Genomic DNA, 22,439 nt, shown 5'->3' with positions numbered 1-22,439 from the left:
TATTTTAACCCTCAATTCAGTTCCACTAAAACTTTAAAAACGTCTCTACTCCATACACACGTTCTTCGCATTTCGCTCTGGCTTTCCAAACATACTAACTTCATCTCGCATTGTGATAGAGTGATAACATTATCTGCCAACGATTTCTGAAGGATATCGCATAGAAGTTGTAATTTGGGTGAAGAATCGGACAAAATGGAATGGAATTCTCCACTCCTGTTGATGATTGGAAGTCCGCAGCAATGGTAAGAAATGGGTATAAGTATCTTTCATTGTATGCTCGTTTTGAGGATGGGCAATCAGTTTTTAGCACATCTCTTTCTTATATCAATCAGCTCTTGATACTAGGTACTCAATCTCAGATTCATACCGATCATCTCCGTCAAAAACGACATCTATCGCATCCGGAAACTCTAAATCCTCTCCTCGCTCAGACGTCCCACTAGCATGTCTCCCCCAATGACTTCCCCCCAAAATTCCGCATTATGGTTGGAACTATCTGGCAAGCTGGAGGTTAGACCTGCGCCCTATACTCGACCTCTGAAGAATGAAATTGTCGTTAAAAATGGAGCTGTTGCCGTGAACCCGGTAGATTGGATCAAGCAAGATATGGGCAGTCTTATGTTTCCGTGGGCGAAATATCCATTGATTTCTGGATATGATGTTTCGGGAGAAGTGGTTGAAATTGGCTCAGAAGTTACACGATTTAAGGTTGGAGATCGTGTTACAGGTATGGCAATGGGTCTCACGGAATCATCCAATGTCCTGACGCAAAGTGGCTTTCAACTCTATACTATCCTTTTGGATAATATGGCTTCGCACATTCCGCATACACTATCTTATGAGCAAGCTTGTGTGGTACCTTTGGCACTTTCTACCGCAGCTGCCGGGCTTTTTCAAAAGGACCAGTTGGCGCTAGAATTGCCATCGTTGTCCCCAAAATCTACGGGGGAGACTGTACTTATTTGGGGTGGTTCAACCAGTGTCGGCGTTAACGCTATACAGTAAGTCTATTCTGCATTTGTTATCTCCTTCATTCCCTCAATGATCTCATATTAACAATAAACCTCAGATTAGCCGTCGCAGCTGGTTACGAAGTATTCTCTACCTCATCTCCCAGAAACTTCGACCTTTTAAAGAAACTTGGTGCAAGTCAAGTCTTTGATTACAATAGCAAGACTGCCATTCCTGATATTATAAATGCATTTAAAGGCAAGACTACCGCTGGTGCGGTGTCAATAGGACAGGGGGCTGCTGATGCATGCATGGATATCCTCAATAAGTGTAGAGGGAGGAAGTTCCTTTCAATGATGACTTACCCCGTACCATTTCCACCACCAAAAAGATTCATACTTCCGAAAGTTATATGTACATTCGTTCCTTGGATAATTTCCAATCAAATTAAGAAGATGGTCAGAGGAATTGACAACGCATTCGTTGACGGCTCAACTGTGGCAATGAATGGCGTAGGCAAGGCAATCTTTGGGGACTTCCTTTCGGAGGCGTTGGAGAAAGGCGTTTTTGTTGCCGCTCCTGAGGCTATGGTTGTTGGGAATGGTTTGGAATCTGTAGAAAAGGGAATAGAAATACAGAGGAAAGGCGTTTCTGCTAGGAAAGTGGTAATATCGCTGTCATAAACAAGCTTTTAAGAAATTTTGTTAATTAATTACTTTACATAGCTCTATCACTAATAGTATTCCTTCGTCTGCAAGATTTTTCAATTCTTTGTCTGATTTTTACATAGTATACATGGACGAAGAGACGCTTGCCAGGCCTATATCAGGGAACGCATATCACTAATCTTTGGCCGACCTTATATGTATCCAGATTGACAACAAATATAAAAGGAAGAGAGAGGTACTAGTTCTTGGATAATTTCCACCGAAAGTATGCTGTTGAAAGGTGGCTGATGGCAGCGAAAAGTTTGCTACAGTCACCTCGACGCATGAAGCAATGGTTCCAGAAAAGAATTTTCTAAACGACGGATCTCACTTTCACTAGAAACTTCATCCAGCTCTCATGCAAGATCGATCATTTGGAGTGTGTAAGTTCTTTGGAGGCATTCATCTCGAATTGAAAGGAGAGATATAGACAACGGGACCAAGTGAATTGAAATTAAAAACTCGTGCTCACAGATATTCACCGATAACCTCTTGCAACATCAAACAGGTATCTACAATTGAAGATATAAAGGGTATCATCATTCACAACTTCCGACCTTTTCGTTTCTCTCCTCGAAACATCAAGACTTTAGCGCATATAGAATAAAACATCAATAACTCTCCTCTCCTCATCTCCCCTCTTTCACAAACGGAACACCAAACACTACCAGCCTATAAAGCAAAGCAAGCATCACACATCATGGCCAAAAACTTCAAACCCCACCCCTCTCAAAGCGACCCCCAAGCCCCTCACTACCATCCCCAATACAACTGGCGTCCTCACCGGGCCTTGGACTCCCAAAGCAAAAATACAGCAACGCGTCAATATAACACGACGTGGAATTCCAGACACTCTCACCTCGCGAGACAGTATCCCGATGCGCCTCCACACGGACCATTTTTAATATACATGACTGATAAATTCTTATAGCGCGAAAGTATGTATATTCATTACTGTTGTTTGTACGATTATCAACCATAAAGAGGATATCATAGCTAATACATAAGAGTTATGGCCATCACTCACCACACACCGTGACGTTTTGTGACATAATCCCTACAAAATTCATGTTTTTCCATATAAACTAAAATACTATATAATTGATTCAATTGTTGATATTAAATTATAAAAACTTGATAGTGAATAATTTGAATCATTGTATATATAAGAAATTTTCTAATTTATTTTTAAATATTTTTATTGAATAATTATATAAGCTTTTAATTGAAAAATCCTAGAATTTTTAACTTGTAACGCTTTTCTCATACAAAATAAGCAAATTTTTCAAAGTTTTTTGAATTTCCAACTTTAACCCTTTAAAAATACTATTATAAAAATATTTAAAAATAAACGATATATTTTTTTTAAACAATTCCAATGATTCTGAGTACTTTTATAGTATAATTCTTAATTTTATCTCCCATTATAGTAAATAAACTAGGGTATAAAAAGATGAATAATCCTGTATTTTAGCTGGAAAAGCGTTACCTGTGCGGTGAGCGATGGCCCCAACTCTTACATCGTTGTGCTTGCGAAGATGTGGGACGAGAATATGGTTCTGAGATTGCGGAAAGGATGAGCTTTCCGGGGAGATATAGGGGGTCTTGGTATCGACGGAGGGTTTGTGCAGGTGAGATGTGTGGGGATTGTGGACAGTGTGGATGTTACTGTCGATGTTGGGGGGGAGTGAGGGGTTGGAGAGCCAGAGGAAGGGGGTGTGTTTATGTGTTGACGGGGTGCAATCTGGGGGGTCTTGTTGCTGGAGAGTGGGTAGCAGTGTGGGAAAGGAAAGGGGTGGGGAGGTGAAGGTGGGTGAGGGGATAAGTGATCCAGATACTCCTATCCCTTCCATTGAGACTGATGGGGAGACTTGTTCGCCAAGAATGAATATCGGTACGGGAAAAGAAGATACTATGGAATTGGGAGAGATGGTGTTGGATCCAGATATTCCTATTCCTTCTCTTGAGCTTGATGCGGATGACTTCATGGACAAAGAGGTATCAGGGGGACGCTTAGTTGAGCTTCAGAACGGGAAGGATGAGAGACATATTGTCGAGGAAGAAAGCGGTGATATCTTAGAAGCAAGAGCCAGAGATAGCCACGGAACTAGATGCCAAGACAGAACGAAGCTGGGCAGAAATCACCACCAACATCTGCTTACGACGTCAAGAGGTCAATTTTGCTTGAGAGAGGCTGTGCCCTCCACATAATGATGCAGGGCAGTCCTGACTGATATTAGGATGAGTACTACTCGAGTCCTAAGTTCCCGAAAATAGATTTGGTAGAAAGCGGTGATTTATTAGTTACATTAACTTTGATAGATAGGAAGGACAAAATCTCTCTCGCACCATTGTCCACCCCATGGCGGTGGTGTTCTAGCCGGGGTCTTTTCCTGGATTGCGTCTATCTAATAAATGGATATCTGACCACTCGAAGTTCTCAAATATTGAAACTATGTGGTGTCATTCAAGAAATCAAATCCAATTGCAATATCGTATTTTCTAAATCTCACGACAACTTGTCGCATTCATGTGTGTCGGTATCCAAATCACCTCGTTGTTTCACACTTCCTTGAACTTTCGAATAGATAGCTGCCTGTGAATTCACGCCATTTGAGAAATTGATTATTATCTAGGATATCGACCCAACCCCAACCAATCATCATCCACATCACAAACACGAACGACCATCTCTCACCACCAGCTCTCCATCGCAAGCAACACGATGAATGGTGTAAGTTTGCCAACACGAAAAAGATGGCTGGGCGCACACCTAACGACGCCACGTGTGAATCACAGACTCCGCCAAGATAGCTGGCCAGAATTACCATCTTTAGGAGGTGCATTTTTTAAGTTTCACGTTTTTCTTCTTTTTTTCAAAGGAGCCATTTCAAGAGAGGAAGGTTGAAAGGAAAAGGGTGATATGTGGTGGAGGAATTAGATGAAGGAAACGCGTGCTTGATAAGGTTACTGGAGGGATTGTGATGATCGTGATGGGTCCTACAATGAAATATCTGGGTACCCGTGGACCTACTAGCTACTTCCTGACTGTGACTGGGTGTGTACCGTGTGTTGATGAATTCCGCTGGTTCATGGGTGTGTGGATTCTCCGGGAAAGATTGCCAAGATATCAAAAAGTGCAATGGAGATCAAAATCAAAACATCGTAACCTTACCTTCCTCGTACCTTTCTCGTGCCTCACCCCTCGTGATTTCCATACGTAGTTACGAATCAATCCCTCTTCAATTCCCATCGAAAGAATCCAGAATTCTCGTGGCTTTTCACAACTATTCCAAAAGAATCACTACTTACTTCCCAGCTTCCAATCGCACAGTCCTCCCAAGATCCAATAAGGTTAACTAACCTTCCCAACCCAACCCAACCTATCAAATAAAACCCCTCAAAGGTATCGTAGAAAGGAAGGAACAATAGCCGGACCCTCACCCTCCAACCACAAAACTCAATTCGAGCTTCCTATTCCATCCAAGAAACATCGACCATCTATATATAAAACCTGCACTATGATGGAACGGCAAGTTGCTTCCCTGTTCATCGTATTTCCCCGCGGCGAGGCGTGCTAGGGTAGCTCTCGTGCTTGGGGGAGTTAAAAAGGTCCCTGTTGCTATTGTGTGTTTTGGAGGAAATTCACTTCGGTTTCTGTCATCATTTCTTGATTGTCGTGTGTTTACGTGTTTCGATATATATCTTCATTCACTGTTGTTTTGATCAAGTGATTGACTTACGAGTTAAACAAATAAGGTTGGATTCTTTGAGATCGATTGATTGAAAAGTTATCCTCATAAACAAATCTATTACAAGATAACGAAAAGAACTATCGAAAGAACTATCGAAATCTCTGTACAACAGGATCATCATCAAAATGAAGTTCTCAACCGCTTTCTCCATCGCAGGAACTTTCATCGCTGTATCTGCACAGAACTTCGGTGCTGAACCTGCTTGCGCTGTAAGTTCCCTTGCACTCTTTTCCCCTCTCTATCAATATCCATCACTCACCATCTATTCTATCTTCTCTCCTTTCGCTCCTTCTCCCTCTACACTTTCCATCCCCCCCTCCATAAACATATGTCCCTTCCACTAACCTACCCACCCCAGGTCACCTGTCTCCAAAGCGCCATCTCCGTCGCCGGCTGCGGAGCCAACGACCAAGCCTGCCAATGCGGCACCGCACAAGCCGCCATCCAAACCGCCGTAACCCCCTGTCTCATCTCCGCCTGCAACGTCGACGAACTCGCTTCTGCCGCTAGCGTCGGCTTTGCTCTATGCTCAGCATTCAGCGCTTCTGCCACCGCAGTCACGGGAAGCGTTACCACCCAAGCCATTACATCTGAGAATCCCGGAGGTCTCGCAAGCTCAACAACTGCAGATGTAAGCGCGACAGGAAGTGCATTGAGCTCCAGCAATCCAGGCGGTGTTGTGAGCATTCTTACCAACACCAGCGTATCGTCTACTGCAAGCGCAACCGGTACTGCACTGACATCGTCGAATCCCGGAGGAGCAATCAGTTCAGCTATTTCTTCGGCATCGAGCTCAGTCAGTTCAGTTATTTCTTCGGCGTCCAGCTCGGCAACTGCATCTGCATCTTCATCTACAAGTTCACCCGCTGCGGTTACAACAAACGCGGCGCCTACTATGGGTGTTCAGATGGTGGGAGGATTGATGGGAGCGGTTTTGGGTGTCGTTGCTGTCTTGTAAGGGCTGGAAGGTTTATGTCGAATAAAAAGAAGATTAATTTGTGGGGATGGAAGAATTGGACAGATCGGATATGAAACTTTGCTACAATGTGATGAAATGGGGTGGTCATATTTCAGGGTGCTAATAATTGAAACCAATGAATGAATGGATTAATTTTTTGATGAAATCTTTCGATACTTGATGGAAACGATTATAGGTTTTGTGCAGCTTGAATACGTAGGAAATCCATGCCATTAAACGCACAACACGAAGTTGATCCCAAGACTTATTCTTTCAGCAGTTTACTTGAATTCGCACTTCACATCATGTCACATAGATACAATCACAATGATAGCTCGGTCACAATTTCATAAAAATCCATGCAATTCCATAGAATTGTATTTCCGCCAACTATCGAAGAAAGCAATGTGCCTTCCTCAATTCATACCAACTGTATGATGTAATGCTACAACTGAATATTTATCAAACCCAAAGCAAAGCTCGCAAAAAGTGTGTATCCCGCGAAATCTTTTCAAAGGCCGTCCAAATCATCAACTTTAAAAAGGAAAGAAATATCAAATAGCACAAGCAACTTTTCAGCCCGCCATTTTGTTTCGATAAATGAAGTATCCAAGAGGGAGATTTCAATCATCTTTGGACCGAGATCTAGGAAGATTTCAACTACTTTCCTTTAGATCCATCTTGTCTGGGAAGAATTCAGCTACCCCCTAACAGACAAGATGTGGTTCAAATGAGATATCATCTCATCCTCTCTTCATTTAAGCGGAAACGTCATTTCTAGCCTTCTTAGCTTGACTTTCGGCAACCTCATCCAACTTGCGCTTCTCGGGAACACCAGCAATCTCAGCTTCCTTCTTGGCCAACAAAACCTTCTCCTCTTCAGTCATGTTGGGCAAAAGCTCAACAGCTTTGCCGGTCTTGGTTTGTCTGTGGAAAGCACGAATGATCGAGTCGGCATCATCAACTGCGATGGACCGAATGTCGGCAAGGGCCTTGATCTTAGCAGTACACTCTTTGTATTGCTCATCGGACATCTCGATGTTCAATTGATTGGCACGAGACTTGATAGCGTTCCATCCAGTAAGTCTAGATGCAAAGTGAACGTATCTGGTCATACCGAAATCGGCTGGGTTGATGATTTCGTAGGTAGATGGGTTGTTGAGGATAGCCTTGGCATGAATACCAGCCTTGTGGGTGAAAGCACTGAAACCAGTGATGTAGTTGTTGAAAGGAATGTTAACCTCAACAGCTTGTGCGACCAAATCTTCAATATCCTTGAGCTTGTGGAGCTTGTACTTGCCCATGACATATTCACGGTCTGCGACAATCATACGAGCCATCAATCCACCGAGAGGGGTAATACCGTTTCTCTCACCAATACCCAAAACGGAGGTATCGATGTGAGTAGCACCAGCCTCCAAAGCGCAGTATGCGTTTGCGATAGCGCAACCAGTATCATTGTGGAAATGTGTTTCGATATCACAGCTGACGACACCACGAAGGGTTCTGATCAAATCGTAAACTTGTCTTGGTGAAGCGCATCCAACGGTATCAGCAATACCAACACGGTTAACACCGATCTTGTCAACAGTGGAGTAAATTGATAGGAGATCGACGAGGTTGGATCGGAAAGAATCTTCGGAAGAGAATCTGATTTCGATGCCGTGTGACTTGACGAATTCGATGACTTCAATAGCGGTGTTCTTGATGTAGGTCATATCCTTTCCGTGGGAGTGTTCCATAAGATAAGATGAGGTACCGATAACGACATCACTGAGACATGTTAGAGGTGATAATTCTGCGGGAGAAAAATCAAACTTACACTCCATCAACACCAGTTTGTACTGCGATTCTTGCATCATCCATATGACATCTGATGTGAGTAAGAATCTGTGAGAGTTAGTATGGATTTCCGTGTGCGGAGACTGGTACCAACCTTAGCCTTCAATCCCAACTTGCAGATAGCTTCACAATCAGCTCTTGATTGTTCTGAAGCAGCTGGTGAAGTCAATTCGATCTGCGAATTCTTTATTAGTATAATTTACCTCATAGAATTCTACAAATGACAATCGACTCACGTAGTCGACACCGAAATCGTCCAATGCCTTGGCAATTTCAATCTTCTTCTCGGTATCAAAGAAAGCATTGGCGAATTGTTCACCTTCTCTCAAAGTACTTTCGATGATCTTGAAACTTGAGATATTGCTGAGGAAATCGCCGACGGGTTGATATGGGTTATCTCTCTTGGCTGGATGTGGGTTCTTCTTGGTCTCAATGGCTGTGTATCCTGGGTGAGCTAGAAATGATATGTTAGTATTGATATCGACAATGGAGACTGAGAGGTATGCGCACTACCATTTGATCCATTAGAAGTAGTGCCATTGCCATTAGCATGAGCGGCAATAGTCTCTAAAGCCTGCTCTGGCTCACAGGAAGGACACATTGTGACGTTATTGAGTAGCTTTTATGATGGTTGATTGAGGTTGGGGAGGAAAGAGAAAAAACTCTAGAGTTGTGTTTGTTGTTGGTTCTTTCAAAGGAATTGAAGTCTTCTTCTTCTGCTTCTTCTTAAGATGGATAGAATGTGGTTAGACAATAGAAGAATTATATGTAGACGAAAAACCAAGGTTGATAATGTGTTCAATTGATGTGATGATAAGGTGAATTGATTCAAACAAGAGAGGGAAGAAAGAAAATTTCTCATGTACAAGAAGAAGAAGGTATTTATGCTTTCCAAGGAAAATCTTTCGAATGAGGTATGACTCTGACTCTGACGCTCTTCTTTTTCTTTTTTGTTAGTGAATTTAGAGGTGTGTAGGGTTATGCAGATACACAACATGCATAATGCATAAAAGATGCATAAAAGATGTTACAGTTTTTACACTCCACCTGTGGTGAAGAGCGAAATCGGACCACTAGATTTTCATTTGTTAGTAACGGTTGATGGTCATCACGTGCGATAAGCTTGAACCATTTTCTTAGTCATCTTGTTGCATTAATGTTGCATTGGGAAAGTCGGTGAAGTCGGTGAATGCTTGAATGCTTGAACGCTTAAACGCTTGAATGCTTGAATGCTTGAATGCTTGAATGCTCTGATCTGAATCCCTTTTGAATGCCTCGAGAATGTTTAAAGTTTGCCACTTCATTGCTTAATTGCTTGATTGCTGTATAAAAGGTAAAGCTTACCAGGAAGCTATATGAAGTTGTATAAAGCTGCATGAAGCTAGGTACAGAACAGTACAGTCTTTAACTTATCGTCGACTAGAGAGCTCTTTCCATTTTATCATCACGTTACATTCATTGCATTGCATTTCTGTCCAATTTTGATGGCAACAATAATATAATATATATTGTCCTACCTACCTTGCCTTCTCTTTTTTTGGCGGATCACACTACACAATACTTTTCTTCCTAGCGCTGTGCCTCGACAAGAAATCATTGGAGAGGTCGTGATTGGTAGCAAAATTGTATCGGGACCGAGTTTCCAGCAGTTGATGGGCGCTTGCGTTATCCAAATTCATTAGATAGTGCTCTCTCGGGGTGACAGACCAAAGTGTTGGTAGTTCATCGTGTTACCAGGTCGCCATCGTCCATATTGGCAAACTTCCACCGCAGGTCGAGTCAATACTAATTATCGTCTCAGCCAGCCAAAACTGCATACACCTGACGGTGGCCGATTCACCTCTCGTTCGCCTATCTTTTGCGCCCAACCATACCTCAAGCTAAATTCGATTTGATGTGCGTGCGTTGTGTTTTCTTGCTCTCAGAGTTGGTTGCTCTTACCATTCCAAAGTTGACGTCGATTGATAACTCGTTGAATCTCCACAATCCATTTCAGATGGGGTCACACAAGAGATGAGGAGATGACCAACCGTTATTGTATGTGTATCAATCAATATTCATGGCATGTGCGAGCACCGGTGATCTCTTGGCTCCAACACCCGATTTCATTTAACGGAGAGGCAAGAAAGATGTTTGAATTTGGACTCTTCAGTCCATTGATCGTCTGCTGTATTTGACATACAAATGTATGAGGGGAGGTCTTTTGAAAAGCATTTACATATTTATGGCATTGCCTCTTCCGAAGTATGAGGAGTGACCTTTTGAAAATCATTTACATTTATGGCATTGGCGTTTATTTTTGCTTGGTCAGCAATTCCAAAAACTGCCAAAAATTGATGAAATTCGCCCTTTGGAAGAAAGCACAACCCACCGGTGATCCTTTTGACGTAATGTCCAGAGTTGGGTCCAGTTACGAGTGGCTTATTGATGACAAGGCCATGCCAGATAGCAAAACAAAAAGCAAGTGCTCTTGATCCTCAAATCAGATTCTTCCATTCTAAATTCAAGTACCTCGAGTCTTTTTTAAACGTCAGAGATGGCTTGAGAGCAGTCTTTAGGAAAGGGTCCATGGATGGCATGGATAGTTCCATTTCTGTACCAATTTCATGATCGTTCCTGATGGCGCTTCATATTGCTCCAAATCTTCCTGCAACTGCATCAATTTCAGCCTTGCAATATATGATCCCTACCAGTAATATGTACGATCTATTTATCTTCTTTGACATGAAGAAATGAAATGGCTTCATGAAGGATTTAACCTTAAAAACTGGATCTTGGATGGCTAGTCTTCAATTCAATTCTACGATGGAACCAATCACAGTTATCAATTTGCTTACCTCATGGCTGACATAAGCACCTTTGTCGATATCATTGGCATAACCGTGTTGTCGTCGTATGTCTCGCACTCAAAATTGTCCGTAATGCCGACATCTACATTATCTACAAATTTGCACTGCCTGCTGTTGGAAATATTAAAGGTAACTGGAAGCCTCTCAAGCTCAAAATGTCAAGCTGCAATCATCTTTCCAAACATTCTCCTCTCTTTCCATTCTCGTTGTTTCTTCAGTTCAAAGTAACTTTGATTGCTTCCCTCCCTTCCTTAGCCCTCGCTTCACAACCGATATCAAAATGTCAAATTTGACTCATTCGGATGGAAATGGTGGTGGTTACGGCAATGCGACTTTACTTATGAATCCAGGCTTGTGTACACTTGACACTTGTGATCTTTCCTTGTCAAGTTTCGAGTATCGGCCAACCGTGGTTGGAAATACCATATACGCCGGTTTGTTCGGGGTATTCTGTATTGCACAGTTGGCTCTAGGAATCAAGTTCAAAATATGGGGATATATGGTTGCTATCATTCTTGGATTGGTATGTTCTACACTTGACAATGTCCACCCCACAGTTTAATTAGGATTGAATATGAATACAAACAAAGTTTAAGATTACAAGACTAACTTTCTCGTTCATTAGATCCTCGAAATCATCGGTTATATTGCTAGAGTTCTTATTAATAACTATCCTTTCGATAACGATTACTTCCTAATGTATCTCATCTGTCTAACCATCGCCCCTGCTTTCCTCACCGCAGGAATTTACCTTTGTCTGTCTCGAATTGTCATTATTTACGGCCAAGAAATCTCTCGCTTCAAACCAGGAACATACACCATCATCTTCTGCACCTGTGATGTTATCTCCCTCGTGCTCCAAGCCGTTGGTGGCGCCATCGCTTCAACTGCCGACACACTCGACGATAAAGATTTGGGCAAAAATATCATGTTAGCAGGTCTCGCTTTCCAAGTCTTTTCTCTCATCCTCTTCGCCATCCTCTGCACTGAGTTCGCATGGAGAGTTCGCCGCGCACAAGGCGCTTGGAATGCTCGCTACATCGATCTCGTTTCTTCCGCTCTCTTTAAATCCTTCCTCGGCGGACTTTGCCTCGCGACAATTACCATCCTCGTTCGTTCCATCTACAGATGTATAGAACTATCGGGTGGCTTCAATGGCCCTCTTTTCATTAGTCATGAAGTCGAGTTCATGATTTTGGAAGGTGTGATGATCACTCTTGCGGTTGGGGGACTTACGCTATTGCATCCGGGAATTGCCATGAAAGGGGCGTGGTCGGAAGCAAACTTTAAGTTTAGAAGCGGGCACGAAGGAACGGAACAATTGAAGAGAGTGAGTGCTGGAAGTGATATTGAAATGGAGAGTGGGAAGATATTTACGAGGGAGTGAGGGGGTGAATAAGTTGATGGTGGATGGGCTTATGGGTTAACGGGTCGATGGGTCGGTCGATAGAGGGTCTTGACAAATCATGAAAATGATGTCTTTTTTTCCTTTGGGTTTACGATTTTCCTTTGGGTAAAGGCAGACTTTCATACAATTCCACCTTTTAGGGAGTTCTAAAGATGGGACAATGGTACGGTAACAGGAGTTCAAGAGCATTTGCCACGGTAGATGCATGGTCTTGTGCTATATATATGGATATCATAGATTACATTTACATTTCATTATAGTATTATTAGTGATACCATTCCATTTATGTATTTATTTTAGTAGGTATCTAGATTCAATCATTAAATTTTTCTCGTAAAAGTATATAGAATTCTATAATTATAATCATAATTATTTATTTTTCTTATCTCTTTCTTTCTTTCTTTCTTTCTTTCTTTCTTTCTTTCTTTCTTTCTTTCTTTCTTTCTTTCTTTCTTTCTTTCTTTCTTTTGTAATTGAGAGGGAGGAGGTTTATATATAATGTATGTAAAATAGATAAATAAATTAATTTCATGAATAGGAATTTCTATACTTGATTACTTGTTAAATTTTAATTAAACTAGATAAACTAGATATCTAATTAGAATCAGAATCAGAACTAGAATCAGAATTATAATTCCGATTATTATATTTATACATATCGTAACTATCTATAAATATTTTCTATATTTTCTCTATTTCGTATATATAGATGAATAAAAAAATAAATATCGAATATAGTAAATATATAAAACTAAGATTAAGACTAAGAATAAAAACAAAAACAAAATAAAAATAAAAATAAAAATAAAAATAAAAATAAAAATAAAAATAAAAATAAAAATAAAAATAAAAAAATAAAAAAAATAAAAATAAAAATAAAAATAAAAATAAAATAAAAATAAAAATAAAAATAAAAATAAAAATAAAAATAAAAATAAAAATAAAATAAAAATAAAAATAAAAATAAAAATAAAAATAAAAATAAAAATAAAAATAAAAATAAAAATAAAAATAAAAATAAAAATAAAAATAAAAATAAAAATAAAAATAAAAATAAAAATAAAAATAAAAATAAAAATAAAAATAAAAATAAAAATATTTATATATGTATATATATACTATATATATATCCATACCGATCGATCAATCGATCGATCTGCGAAGAAGTCTATGGGATATCTTTCGACTTCTTGAGTAAGGTGAGAAAGTTTACTCTAGTCTAGTCTACTCTACTCCATCAAATAAGTTTCAATATTGTAGTTTAACTATAGATAATAAACGATCTGTATAACTTCCTTTTAGAAATTAGAAGATAATATATTTCTCTACTACATACGACTAAAAGTCGACGTCAATAAGTCTAGAAAAATGGGATAGATGAATGAATGAAAGAATATATACCGTAACAATACCTGATTACTTCCAAACTTTGAAACATCACAGTTTGGCGGTTGTTCAGTAGAGAATTTCTCAGTAGACATGTATGAATGTATATATGTATGAATGTGTGATATCAGGCGAAATTAAAATTACTCTATACAAATCTCTAAACAGGTTATTTCGTCATGCCTTCCGTTCCTATTGATTCAACCCATCGTCTCTCTAATGTGTATTCATTAAATCCACATGCTATGCCTATGTGCGTATGTATGTAATAATCATATCTATCTCTCTCTCATAAAGTCGTTTCGTATCCCGTTCACAAGAAAGACCCAGCTTTCAAATTCTTCTCGGCGGGGCACCCCATCCAGATGATTTCTCATCTTCTCCTTCCAAATGTCCATAACTACTCGTCGCTCTCATCTGCATATCATCCGCCTCCCATAACTCTTGAGACTTCGCATCTCTGACCCATGGTCCCCGATTCGTGTTAACTCTCCCTGTAGGAACTACTCTCAATCGCTCCGTCGGTGCAATTGATGCTTCGTATGTTGGCACCGGGGTACCATTATAGGGAAGATCATCTGCAGCACCATCACCTCCTCCAAATGGCATTCGCGTTATCGAATCCCCACCTGCCCTCATATGTTCCTGATGCCAACCATCGTTTCCACCGGTACCGAATTTCTCCTGTGAGATCTCCGGCAGGCGTTGATTGCGAGCCTCAACATCGGCACGGCGATAAAGTGTACTCGGTGCTGAGCCACCTTCCGCGCGCGATTTATCTCTTCCACACATGCCAATTATCACACGGATCAACCCGATGAGAACGATGGTGAAATAGAGAATAACGAGTGAGGTAGAAATGAGAGCTTCTTGTCTTATAACCGCTTCCAATTTCTTTCCCACCTTAACCACAGCCTCTGTAATTTCATCTGTGGTGCTAGTAGCAGGGTTGGCGAGGAAATTGTCGTCTGCCGTTGAATTTGTGAGAGAGGCAGCTGCACCGAGTGAAAAGACGTCTGGTTGGAATTCGGGGAATTCTACATGAGCGTGGTCGCTAACCCATGTAAGACCCTTTTCGATGCCCGCAATTTTGAGTCCGACCAAACATTCAAAGACACCCATAATAGGTTTGTAGAGGATAGTACCACCAAATGTAACATTGAGAGCACTGGTCATCTCATCAGTGAAAACATTCAAGGTTTCGTTGATAGCTCCTGTTGTCGTATTAACCCATCCAAAAACATTATGATTGATTTCCGTGTTTGTATTATTGATGACAGAATTGGCCCCTAAAGCCCATGATTCCGATGCATTATTTAAAGCCTTGACGACATGTTCTGCAAAGTCTCCGACCTCGGCTGCGAGCGCCGGGATTTCTTTTTCGAGGGTTTTCAAGATAATGTATTGACAGAGACAGGTAAAGAGACCCGCCAACCCGAGTGCCAAAACGAAAAGTGCTGGGATAGATGTAGCATATGCAATGAACCATCTTGCCAAGATTTGATTCTTTTGGCTCTTGAACCTCCTTGAAAGTTTGAGACCGAACTGTGAAGTATAGGGACGATGAGCTTGATAGAGAATATCCAACTCATTAGTATAATTTCGACTCCTGAGTAAGGCGGCTCGTCTTTGCATGCTGCGCCAACCCCAGATTTCGCGGTAGGCCATGGGAATGCAAACGAGGATAGCAGCGACGAGGAGGGCGATGAGCATAATTTTCTTGGCGGTATCGAGGGTTTTAACAAGACCAACGAAAAAGTCTTGAATGGCGGTGTTGTCGGAACAAAATGTCAAGGCTTTCTTTTGAGGAACTGGGAAGACTGACTCATCAAACTTGTAAGCGATCATTGATTCATTCACGAGCTTCTTTACCTCTTCGAATGGAAGCTTGATGATGTTATCGGTGAAGTTTTGGACTTGATCGAACGTTGGAAGGGATGCGTTGAGTTTGGCGAGATCGGCATCCATAGTCGTAGGGTCAATTTGAATGGAATTGAGTTTGCTGATCTCACTACTAAAGTCGACTTTTGGCGGTGAAGTACTGCTTCCAAAGATACCACCAATATTGATCTTCGATAAGAAGCCATTGAGATCATCTTCAAATGATTTGAGCCCAGAAGACATGTCACCGGTGATAGCATTGATAGACTTGTTCATGAAAGCGCCAACGTCTTCGATCATTTGTATAGCGACTTGAAGACTACCGGTGATAGCCAAGGTGATGAGACACATGTATGTTGAGGTCATCATGTGAATGACGAAGAGAACGATTTCTTCGACACCAGTGAGACTCATGTATAGCATTTGCATCATACCATTAACAGCTTTTGTAATACCAGCAGCGGCCATACTGTTAACACCTTGAGAGAGATAATGGGGCATAGAAGCCATAGCACTTCCGACATTCTCAACACTACTACAGGCTGATAACGCTTCGGTTTTAGCTGATGCGATATCTCCTTTAATACCAGCCAAAGAAATAAGGAGCCGAACGATGATAAGTAGTAAGAGAATTGTCCATCTGTTGATCCATGTCTGTGATAGGCGCGCTCGAAGACCGAGGTATGGTGTATAGTAGTCATCGGCAGGTGCGGCATTTATATTTCGATGGACACCGTAAGGGTGCATCTCGTGGCTGCTGTTGATGGAAGAATCGTTGGAAGGGGCGTGAGAATGTTGGATCTTCTGAGTAGCTATGTAGCCTTTAAAAGCATCCATCTTAGCAATCTATCTTGTATTGAATTACCTCCAGGGTAAAGGTTCGTATTAGGAGTTTGCAGTTGTGCAGTGAAGTCTATGCAATCTATGCAGGCTGATGGTTGAGTTGATTTTTGAGTAAAAGAGAAGTTCGACGTATTGAAAAGAAAGTTTAAAGTCTCTTGGAAGGGATTGAATATGTTGTAGGAAGTACGAAAGTCGACTTGACTACAGAACCTTGAGGTTGTGGTGAAGAAAGATATTGTGAATAATTAATGAGTGTATTAAGGAGTCATAATAGAGAACCTTGCTCTATTGTTTCTATTGTTGATTTCCGAAGATGTCCGAAGCGAGAAATTAATTTTATTGTTGTAATGACAATAGAGAGAAAGAAAACGTAAAGTGAATAATTTTTGATATGAGCAAAGGGGAGAGCGAAAGGAGGGGGAAGAATGAGCAATTTGGCGAGAACGTATACTTAATACAAGAATACACAAAGAAAAGATACAACTCACGAGTATCACGAGTATTAACCAAACAAACTATTTTGAGAATCAAGAAGTTGAAACAAAGAATAGCGACGAATAACGCTTTGTTTCGGATTCACAATAAGATTAGTTATTATGATCATTCGTTGATCCGCTAAAGATGTCGAAGAGTGATGTTTGACATCTGGTTCGTCCTCCGTGATTGTATTTTCCTTGGTAGAAGCGTGATCCCAAATGAGGGGGGTTGACTGGGGTGAATTAGGCGCCTCTCCTCGTCAAACGTCTAATGACCAGTAGATTGATAGTTCACTGTATGACTGATGCAACAGTGAAGATTGTGAAGAGGAAATTAGGTAAGACTAATGGATTCCAAAATAACTCTGGTGGATACAGCTCAAGTGAGATATGTGTTCCAGTTCTTGTGACACTTCAGAAGGATTGGTATCTGTTGACTGCCCAGATCTTCTTCTTTCCCCGTAAAGCTTCGATTTCGTTATTGTTGATGAAGACTGATACTGGTGCTATTGATTTGTAACGTATGGATATCCTTGAGTTCCAAAACAATGAATCTTGATCATATATCTTAATAGAATGAGGTTGTCTATGCTGTGATGAACAAAAATGGTGAGAAGCGGTGCGAACTTTGAAGCCATTTTCCTTATTAAAAGTTACCCCTCTGATGGCATGAAAGTTCCTTCTCCATTTGTAAAATACTATACCAGCAATATCAATACAGATGCCAAAGGTATTGTCTCTCGAGCTCTCTTGCTGTAATTCATCATTTATCGTGTGAAGTCACGACTTTGCAAACCAGAAACTCAGCCACTCAGTGACCATGTTGACCTGAAGGCCAGAGTAAATCAGAGACATCATTAAGGCAGGGTCTTGGACAACAACAAAGGCCTCTCTCTTTCGTATCTTTCGTATCCTCAAACCTCTTCATACAATGCATATGATGAATATAATTAGCTGAGTCTTCAAAATCTCAAAGGATGCAACGATATCCAGTGAAGACAAAAAGATAAAAGGAAGGGTTGTCCAAAGCGACAAATCAGAACTCGTGACCCTTCATTTTGAGCCTAGAGACGCTAGAACAACATGGCATGAAACCCCACCGGTAGTGAGGCCCAGTAATATCCAACCACTTGATTGTTACACAGCAGAGTAGAGTGAGTACAGTTAGAGTATACTTCCCAGTAGGTAGTGACAGACGTCGGATATTTCAATTTATCATGAATACGAGTACCGATGCAAGAAACCCTCAAAAGTCAAATTAACCAATCAATTCATCATGTTTCCATCTTTGAACCTCATTATCAGATCTCATTGGTTTGAAGTACCCCCTCGTTTAGCGCTGTGCCATAAATTGTGGATTGGTTTGACCTATTCATACTATCCACCACGGCATTGGGCGTTTAGACGGATCATGGAAAAGATGCAGTCAGCTACTTCGCATGTTATACATATGCATGCCTGTTGCGGAGCAGGCCTGCGTTTGGGTGGTCAGAAAGTTTAATTCAAGGTATCATTCCACCAAGGTTTTGAGAATTAAAAGTACATGGGTATACACAAGGTAAATCGTTGAATTAATATACAATCCGTGGTATCTTCTTCCGTCAAGATTAAATTTCACTAACAAGAACTTTGACATCTGCCACAGCAGTCCTAGCCATCTTCTTCAAGAACGTCTTCTCATCCGCTTCTCTATATCTTTCCCATCCATCCAGTCCCTCTTTGGCTTGAATGCTCAACGTTTCGTATCCTTGCTTGATTACCCCCGCAACTTGTACACTTGTAAGATGTTTCCGCTTTCCAGTTGATCCATCCGTAAGTAATTGATTGTAGTGCGTAGTGACACTGATCAATGTATCTATTGAACTCTTCGGTCGTTTCCCAAGATTGTAATTATCTCGAAATTTCACCAGTACCTCCCCAGTTTCTACCAATTTATAAAACAGGTCGTCGTATGCCGCAGGACTGGGCAGAAATGCTTCTCCGGCGGATAATGATAACGCAATAAGGTTGACCACGTCATCAAGAAGTATTTCGATATTTAGGAGATTCTTTAAGTCCGTTGTATAAGTGGTAAGAAATCTCACAAGTGCAAGTAAGGATCGGAATAGTTCAGACCAGTGGTACGTGAGGCGTGTTCGAGATCGTGAAAGGTGTGAGATGATTCGTAAGATGATTCCCACACATAGAATATAGAGATCCACATCTAGTCTCTTTCGGAGGTTATGATTTATACCATCTATTGCGACATCCAGCATATAAGCAGCAAATATCCTATCAGCGCGAACCAAAGGTAAAAATGGCTGTCTTTGTCGACATAACCGGACTGGCATTTTGCTTTCCTCGCTACATATCTTTTTGCATAGTACTTGATCTTCGATCAATATTCGGAGAACGATGAGGTTGGTACGCGCATAGAAGCCGGTTCGAGAGGATAGATGCGCATGTTGAAGTATGTACGAGGTATATGATAAGTAGGCACTGAGGGGATGTTCGACTCCTTTCTCCACGGGTATCGATACCAAATTAAAGCAAAATAGCTTGTTCGCGTGCGCAAAGTCGTATGTAGCTAGTAAAACAGCTGCTTCGCTGCCAGGTCTATGAAACTGTAAGTATGATTTCACATAAGCTCCGCCTTAACCTACAATTTTGAGAACATTTCCTTTGCAGCATCTGGATCCAGTGCTGGAGTAGCTGGTTTAGAACCCGGAGCTATTGCTCCCAACCCTATCATACTCAAAGTACTTCCAATTGACCATACTTCCGGTATATCATCTTGGATCGCAATATATTTAGCCCTGGATGTCGTACATGTATGGCCCACCGAGCGAATTATCTTTTGTATAGTTCCTTCGTTAACAAAATCATCAAGTCGTAATCTGTAAGGGTTTTGAAATTCGAATTTGTTGTAATTAACTAAGAGTCCTAGAAGAGTAAACGGTTCGAATGTGAGTGAAGTGGTATCTGAATCTTGAATAAACTACAGACGTCAGTTTAGTTGGGATGCGCAGAAAGGAAGATCATACTTTCATAAGAGAAGGGAAAAGATCCCGATGCGTGAAATAAGACAGTAAACTGGTTTGATATGCGCCTGAAGTCACTGATAATGCCGCTTCAATAGCTTTGCGACGTATATCCACTGGATAACGATCGTCAGTGATGTTCTCCCTGTTTCTGAATGGTGTACCTACAATTCCTCCCTGTTCGAATTGTGACATCTAATGCTGCAACAAAATCTGTAAATATCGCATCTACATGATCTAATCCTGCAAGAACACTTATTATATCCGAACTTGGGTTTGTGTATTTCTTTGATAGGACTGCTGCTAAGAAGGCTGTAATGGTCTGAAATTGTCAGCCTTGTCAAACAAACCAAGGGGCATTATCATACATCAAGCGCATGTGCATCTGCTGGATGATTTCCTGCCTTTATACATCCTACTGCCCTTGAAAACAGCTGTCTAGTTTGTATCTACCATAATCAGTATTGGCTTGTGTGTATTTCCCTGCGTTTCCCCCTACCTGAAGATGCAGCAAATCGTCGGCACTAAATTGGTTTAGAATAGTTTGCAAGGTGGCTTTATTCGGTCGCAACAAGAAGAATTCCTTCCAGAACCCTTCCGATTTATCAGGGTCGTCTTCATCCTATTTGTTCATCAGTATGAGCAGAATGCGACACAGCACTATATGAAATGCGGAACATCAGTCCGAACCCACCTTGAATAGAGCCTCGTACAACTCTACAATCTTTTGTTGGAATACTTCAGGGCGAGCTTGTTGAGTAAGAGGAGATGGCTCCATACTTCATGGCAGCAATTGATATATCCTCAATTCAAAGGGGGGGAAAGGAGAGACTATAGAATCTGAATGGTTCGAGGATGGATTTTCCTTATGTCGCAAATGATGGAATATCTTTAATTAAATTTATTATGGATGTGCTCTGGCCTTACCTCCTTACGTAGTCAAAAAGCCCCAGATTTAGGGAATGGGTTATGGGTTATGGGTTATGGGTTATGTCACATGTGGTAGCATCATTAGCCGGCGGCCGATAAGTGTACAGCACTAATCATTAAGGGGTATAGTGCACTTCCGATAAACTTTGTGGTTTCTTATTGGACGTTCAGACTTTCTTTGAGAAGACCTGGTTTTGGAGTGAAGGTCCCCTTCCTTGAGATGGATTTATTCGATGTTCTGGTAAACGTCTAATTTTCCTCCCAATACCTCAAAATGTTCTTGCTTTTGTCAGCTTCAGTGAATCCTGGTCATACCATATGAATACCTAGTATGTATCATTTGTGATTCATCTGTACTGTCTTTGAATTGCTTACAATAGATCCATTACCATTGGTTCGGTAAAACTATGATCCGACCCGACCTGAACCGAACTGAACTTTGAGTGAGCCCATGATTTCTAAGAACAGGCTAGGTAGGAAGTTAAAGGATTCTAATAAGAATACTACAAATGTGATTAACAACCCTTAACATAACATCTCAAACCCTTTAATATATCATTCTTCCACCCAATACTTTGACTTCAACATATCGATAGTCAGACCTGTCCTCAACATGTCTTTACAAAGAGCGGTTGCTCCTCTGACATCATCAGCGCCCATCATTTTCAGATTTGCCTCATCACAACCATCGGCCCCTCTACGACAATGTTCACACATCATTCGTCAATTCTCTTCTTCCCGAGTCGCAGGCGCTGAGGCAAAACGCAAGATGCAAACCAGTACCTGGCAAACATATACTCTCTCTACCCCTCCGCCACCACCACCAGCCCGCGAAGCCGCTCTTCCGGAAACGTCCATCACCGGAGGCATTCCACAAGTTCACGACACTCGCCCACCTTCGATTGCTATCACCGAAGCGGAAGCCCAAAAGTCAAAGCCTGTAAAGAAGAGGCGACAGTTCAACTTTGTTCCTCTTAAGAAAACCATCACTCTTACCCCACGAGCCGTCGAAGTTTTGCGCGATTTGAGCAACCAACCTGAAGCGAAACTCATCAAGATCAGTGTCGCAGCCCGTGGATGCAGTGGTTCGGCTTATGACTTGAAATATGTTGAGAAAGGTGCCCTCAGCGATATTGTTCATGAGCAGGATGGTGTCAAAGTTCTCATTGATCCAACCGCACAGCTCAAGATTATTGGTAGCACAATGGATTGGGTCGAGGATAGACTAAGCGCAAAGTTCGTTTTCGACAATCCAAATATCGGTAAGTTCCACTATATCTCTCATTCAATGTCATCTCATTCATTGGCCATTCCGACTAACAATGCACAGACAAATCCTGTGGGTGCGGTGAATCATTCATGACAAAAGACGAATCAGCAGCACGAGAAGCAGAAAAGAGGGCTTCCAAGGGTTTATAATTGATGATACG

General features: G+C 41.2%; 8 protein-coding genes across 8 annotated transcripts; 5 read left to right on the top strand and 3 right to left on the bottom strand.

The window, feature by feature from the left end:
* Positions 1 to 108: 108 nt before the first annotated feature.
* On the top strand, positions 109 to 1,714 carry EAE98_010377 (uncharacterized protein). The gene is made up of 2 exons (XM_038957998.1): positions 109 to 1,004; positions 1,073 to 1,714. Exons 1-2 carry the CDS (start codon positions 448 to 450, stop codon positions 1,635 to 1,637), a joined length of 1,122 nt encoding a protein of 373 aa, XP_038805561.1. The 5' UTR covers positions 109 to 447; the 3' UTR covers positions 1,638 to 1,714.
* A 1,831-nt stretch (positions 1,715 to 3,545) lies between these two features.
* EAE98_010376 (uncharacterized protein) lies at positions 3,546 to 3,872 on the top strand (the record flags this gene model as incomplete). The annotated part of the gene is made up of 1 exon (XM_038957997.1): positions 3,546 to 3,872. One exon carries the CDS (start codon positions 3,546 to 3,548, stop codon positions 3,870 to 3,872), a length of 327 nt encoding a protein of 108 aa, XP_038805560.1.
* Positions 3,873 to 4,847: 975 nt separating this feature from the next.
* EAE98_010375 (uncharacterized protein) lies at positions 4,848 to 6,703 on the top strand. The gene is made up of 2 exons (XM_038957996.1): positions 4,848 to 5,625; positions 5,775 to 6,703. Exons 1-2 carry the CDS (start codon positions 5,542 to 5,544, stop codon positions 6,372 to 6,374), a joined length of 684 nt encoding a protein of 227 aa, XP_038805559.1. The 5' UTR covers positions 4,848 to 5,541; the 3' UTR covers positions 6,375 to 6,703.
* Positions 6,704 to 6,721: 18 nt separating this feature from the next.
* Positions 6,722 to 9,131, bottom strand: EAE98_010374 (uncharacterized protein). The gene is made up of 5 exons (XM_038957995.1): positions 8,727 to 9,131; positions 8,453 to 8,670; positions 8,311 to 8,391; positions 8,197 to 8,264; positions 6,722 to 8,147 (listed from the first exon to the last, which is right to left on the bottom strand). The coding sequence occupies exons 1-5, from the start codon at positions 8,815 to 8,817 to the stop codon at positions 7,133 to 7,135; spliced, it is 1,473 nt and encodes a 490-aa protein (XP_038805558.1). The 5' UTR covers positions 8,818 to 9,131; the 3' UTR covers positions 6,722 to 7,132.
* A 2,214-nt stretch (positions 9,132 to 11,345) lies between these two features.
* On the top strand, positions 11,346 to 12,452 carry EAE98_010373 (uncharacterized protein; the record flags this gene model as incomplete). The annotated part of the gene is made up of 2 exons (XM_038957994.1): positions 11,346 to 11,588; positions 11,691 to 12,452. The coding sequence occupies 2 exons, from the start codon at positions 11,346 to 11,348 to the stop codon at positions 12,450 to 12,452; spliced, it is 1,005 nt and encodes a 334-aa protein (XP_038805557.1).
* A 1,740-nt stretch (positions 12,453 to 14,192) lies between these two features.
* On the bottom strand, positions 14,193 to 16,577 carry EAE98_010372 (uncharacterized protein; the record flags this gene model as incomplete). The annotated part of the gene is made up of 1 exon (XM_038957993.1): positions 14,193 to 16,577. One exon carries the CDS (start codon positions 16,575 to 16,577, stop codon positions 14,193 to 14,195), a length of 2,385 nt encoding a protein of 794 aa, XP_038805556.1.
* Positions 16,578 to 18,666: 2,089 nt separating this feature from the next.
* Positions 18,667 to 20,857, bottom strand: EAE98_010371 (uncharacterized protein; the record flags this gene model as incomplete). Its single annotated transcript, XM_038957992.1, has 7 exons — positions 18,667 to 19,654; positions 19,702 to 20,036; positions 20,083 to 20,195; positions 20,248 to 20,401; positions 20,448 to 20,528; positions 20,579 to 20,701; positions 20,774 to 20,857. The coding sequence occupies 7 exons, from the start codon at positions 20,855 to 20,857 to the stop codon at positions 18,667 to 18,669; spliced, it is 1,878 nt and encodes a 625-aa protein (XP_038805555.1).
* Positions 20,858 to 21,622: 765 nt separating this feature from the next.
* On the top strand, positions 21,623 to 22,428 carry EAE98_010370 (uncharacterized protein; the record flags this gene model as incomplete). The annotated part of the gene is made up of 2 exons (XM_038957991.1): positions 21,623 to 22,271; positions 22,340 to 22,428. 2 exons carry the CDS (start codon positions 21,623 to 21,625, stop codon positions 22,426 to 22,428), a joined length of 738 nt encoding a protein of 245 aa, XP_038805554.1.
* Positions 22,429 to 22,439: the final 11 nt, after the last annotated feature.

Source organism: Botrytis deweyae (assembly GCF_014898535.1).
Source record: "Botrytis deweyae strain B1 chromosome Unknown BDEW_036, whole genome shotgun sequence".
Classification (NCBI taxonomy): domain Eukaryota; kingdom Fungi; phylum Ascomycota; class Leotiomycetes; order Helotiales; family Sclerotiniaceae; genus Botrytis; species Botrytis deweyae.
This window is presented reverse-complemented; position numbering and strand designations above follow the sequence as displayed.

Excerpts from the sequence above, each read along its gene's own strand:
- EAE98_010377 (XM_038957998.1), top strand. The coding sequence starts at position 448 with ATGTCTCCCCCAATGACTTCCCCCCAAAATTCCGCATTATGGTTGGAA. Across the intron at positions 1,005-1,072 it reads GTCGGCGTTAACGCTATACA|ATTAGCCGTCGCAGCTGGTT; the intron begins GTAAGTCTATTC and ends AATAAACCTCAG.
- EAE98_010375 (XM_038957996.1), top strand. The coding sequence starts at position 5,542 with ATGAAGTTCTCAACCGCTTTCTCCATCGCAGGAACTTTCATCGCTGTA. Across the intron at positions 5,626-5,774 it reads GTGCTGAACCTGCTTGCGCT|GTCACCTGTCTCCAAAGCGC; the intron begins GTAAGTTCCCTT and ends TACCCACCCCAG.
- EAE98_010374 (XM_038957995.1), bottom strand. The coding sequence starts at position 8,817 with ATGTGTCCTTCCTGTGAGCCAGAGCAGGCTTTAGAGACTATTGCCGCT. Across the intron at positions 8,392-8,452 it reads ACGATTTCGGTGTCGACTAC|ATCGAATTGACTTCACCAGC; the intron begins GTGAGTCGATTG and ends AAGAATTCGCAG. Across the intron at positions 8,148-8,196 it reads CAAACTGGTGTTGATGGAGT|TGATGTCGTTATCGGTACCT; the intron begins GTAAGTTTGATT and ends AACATGTCTCAG.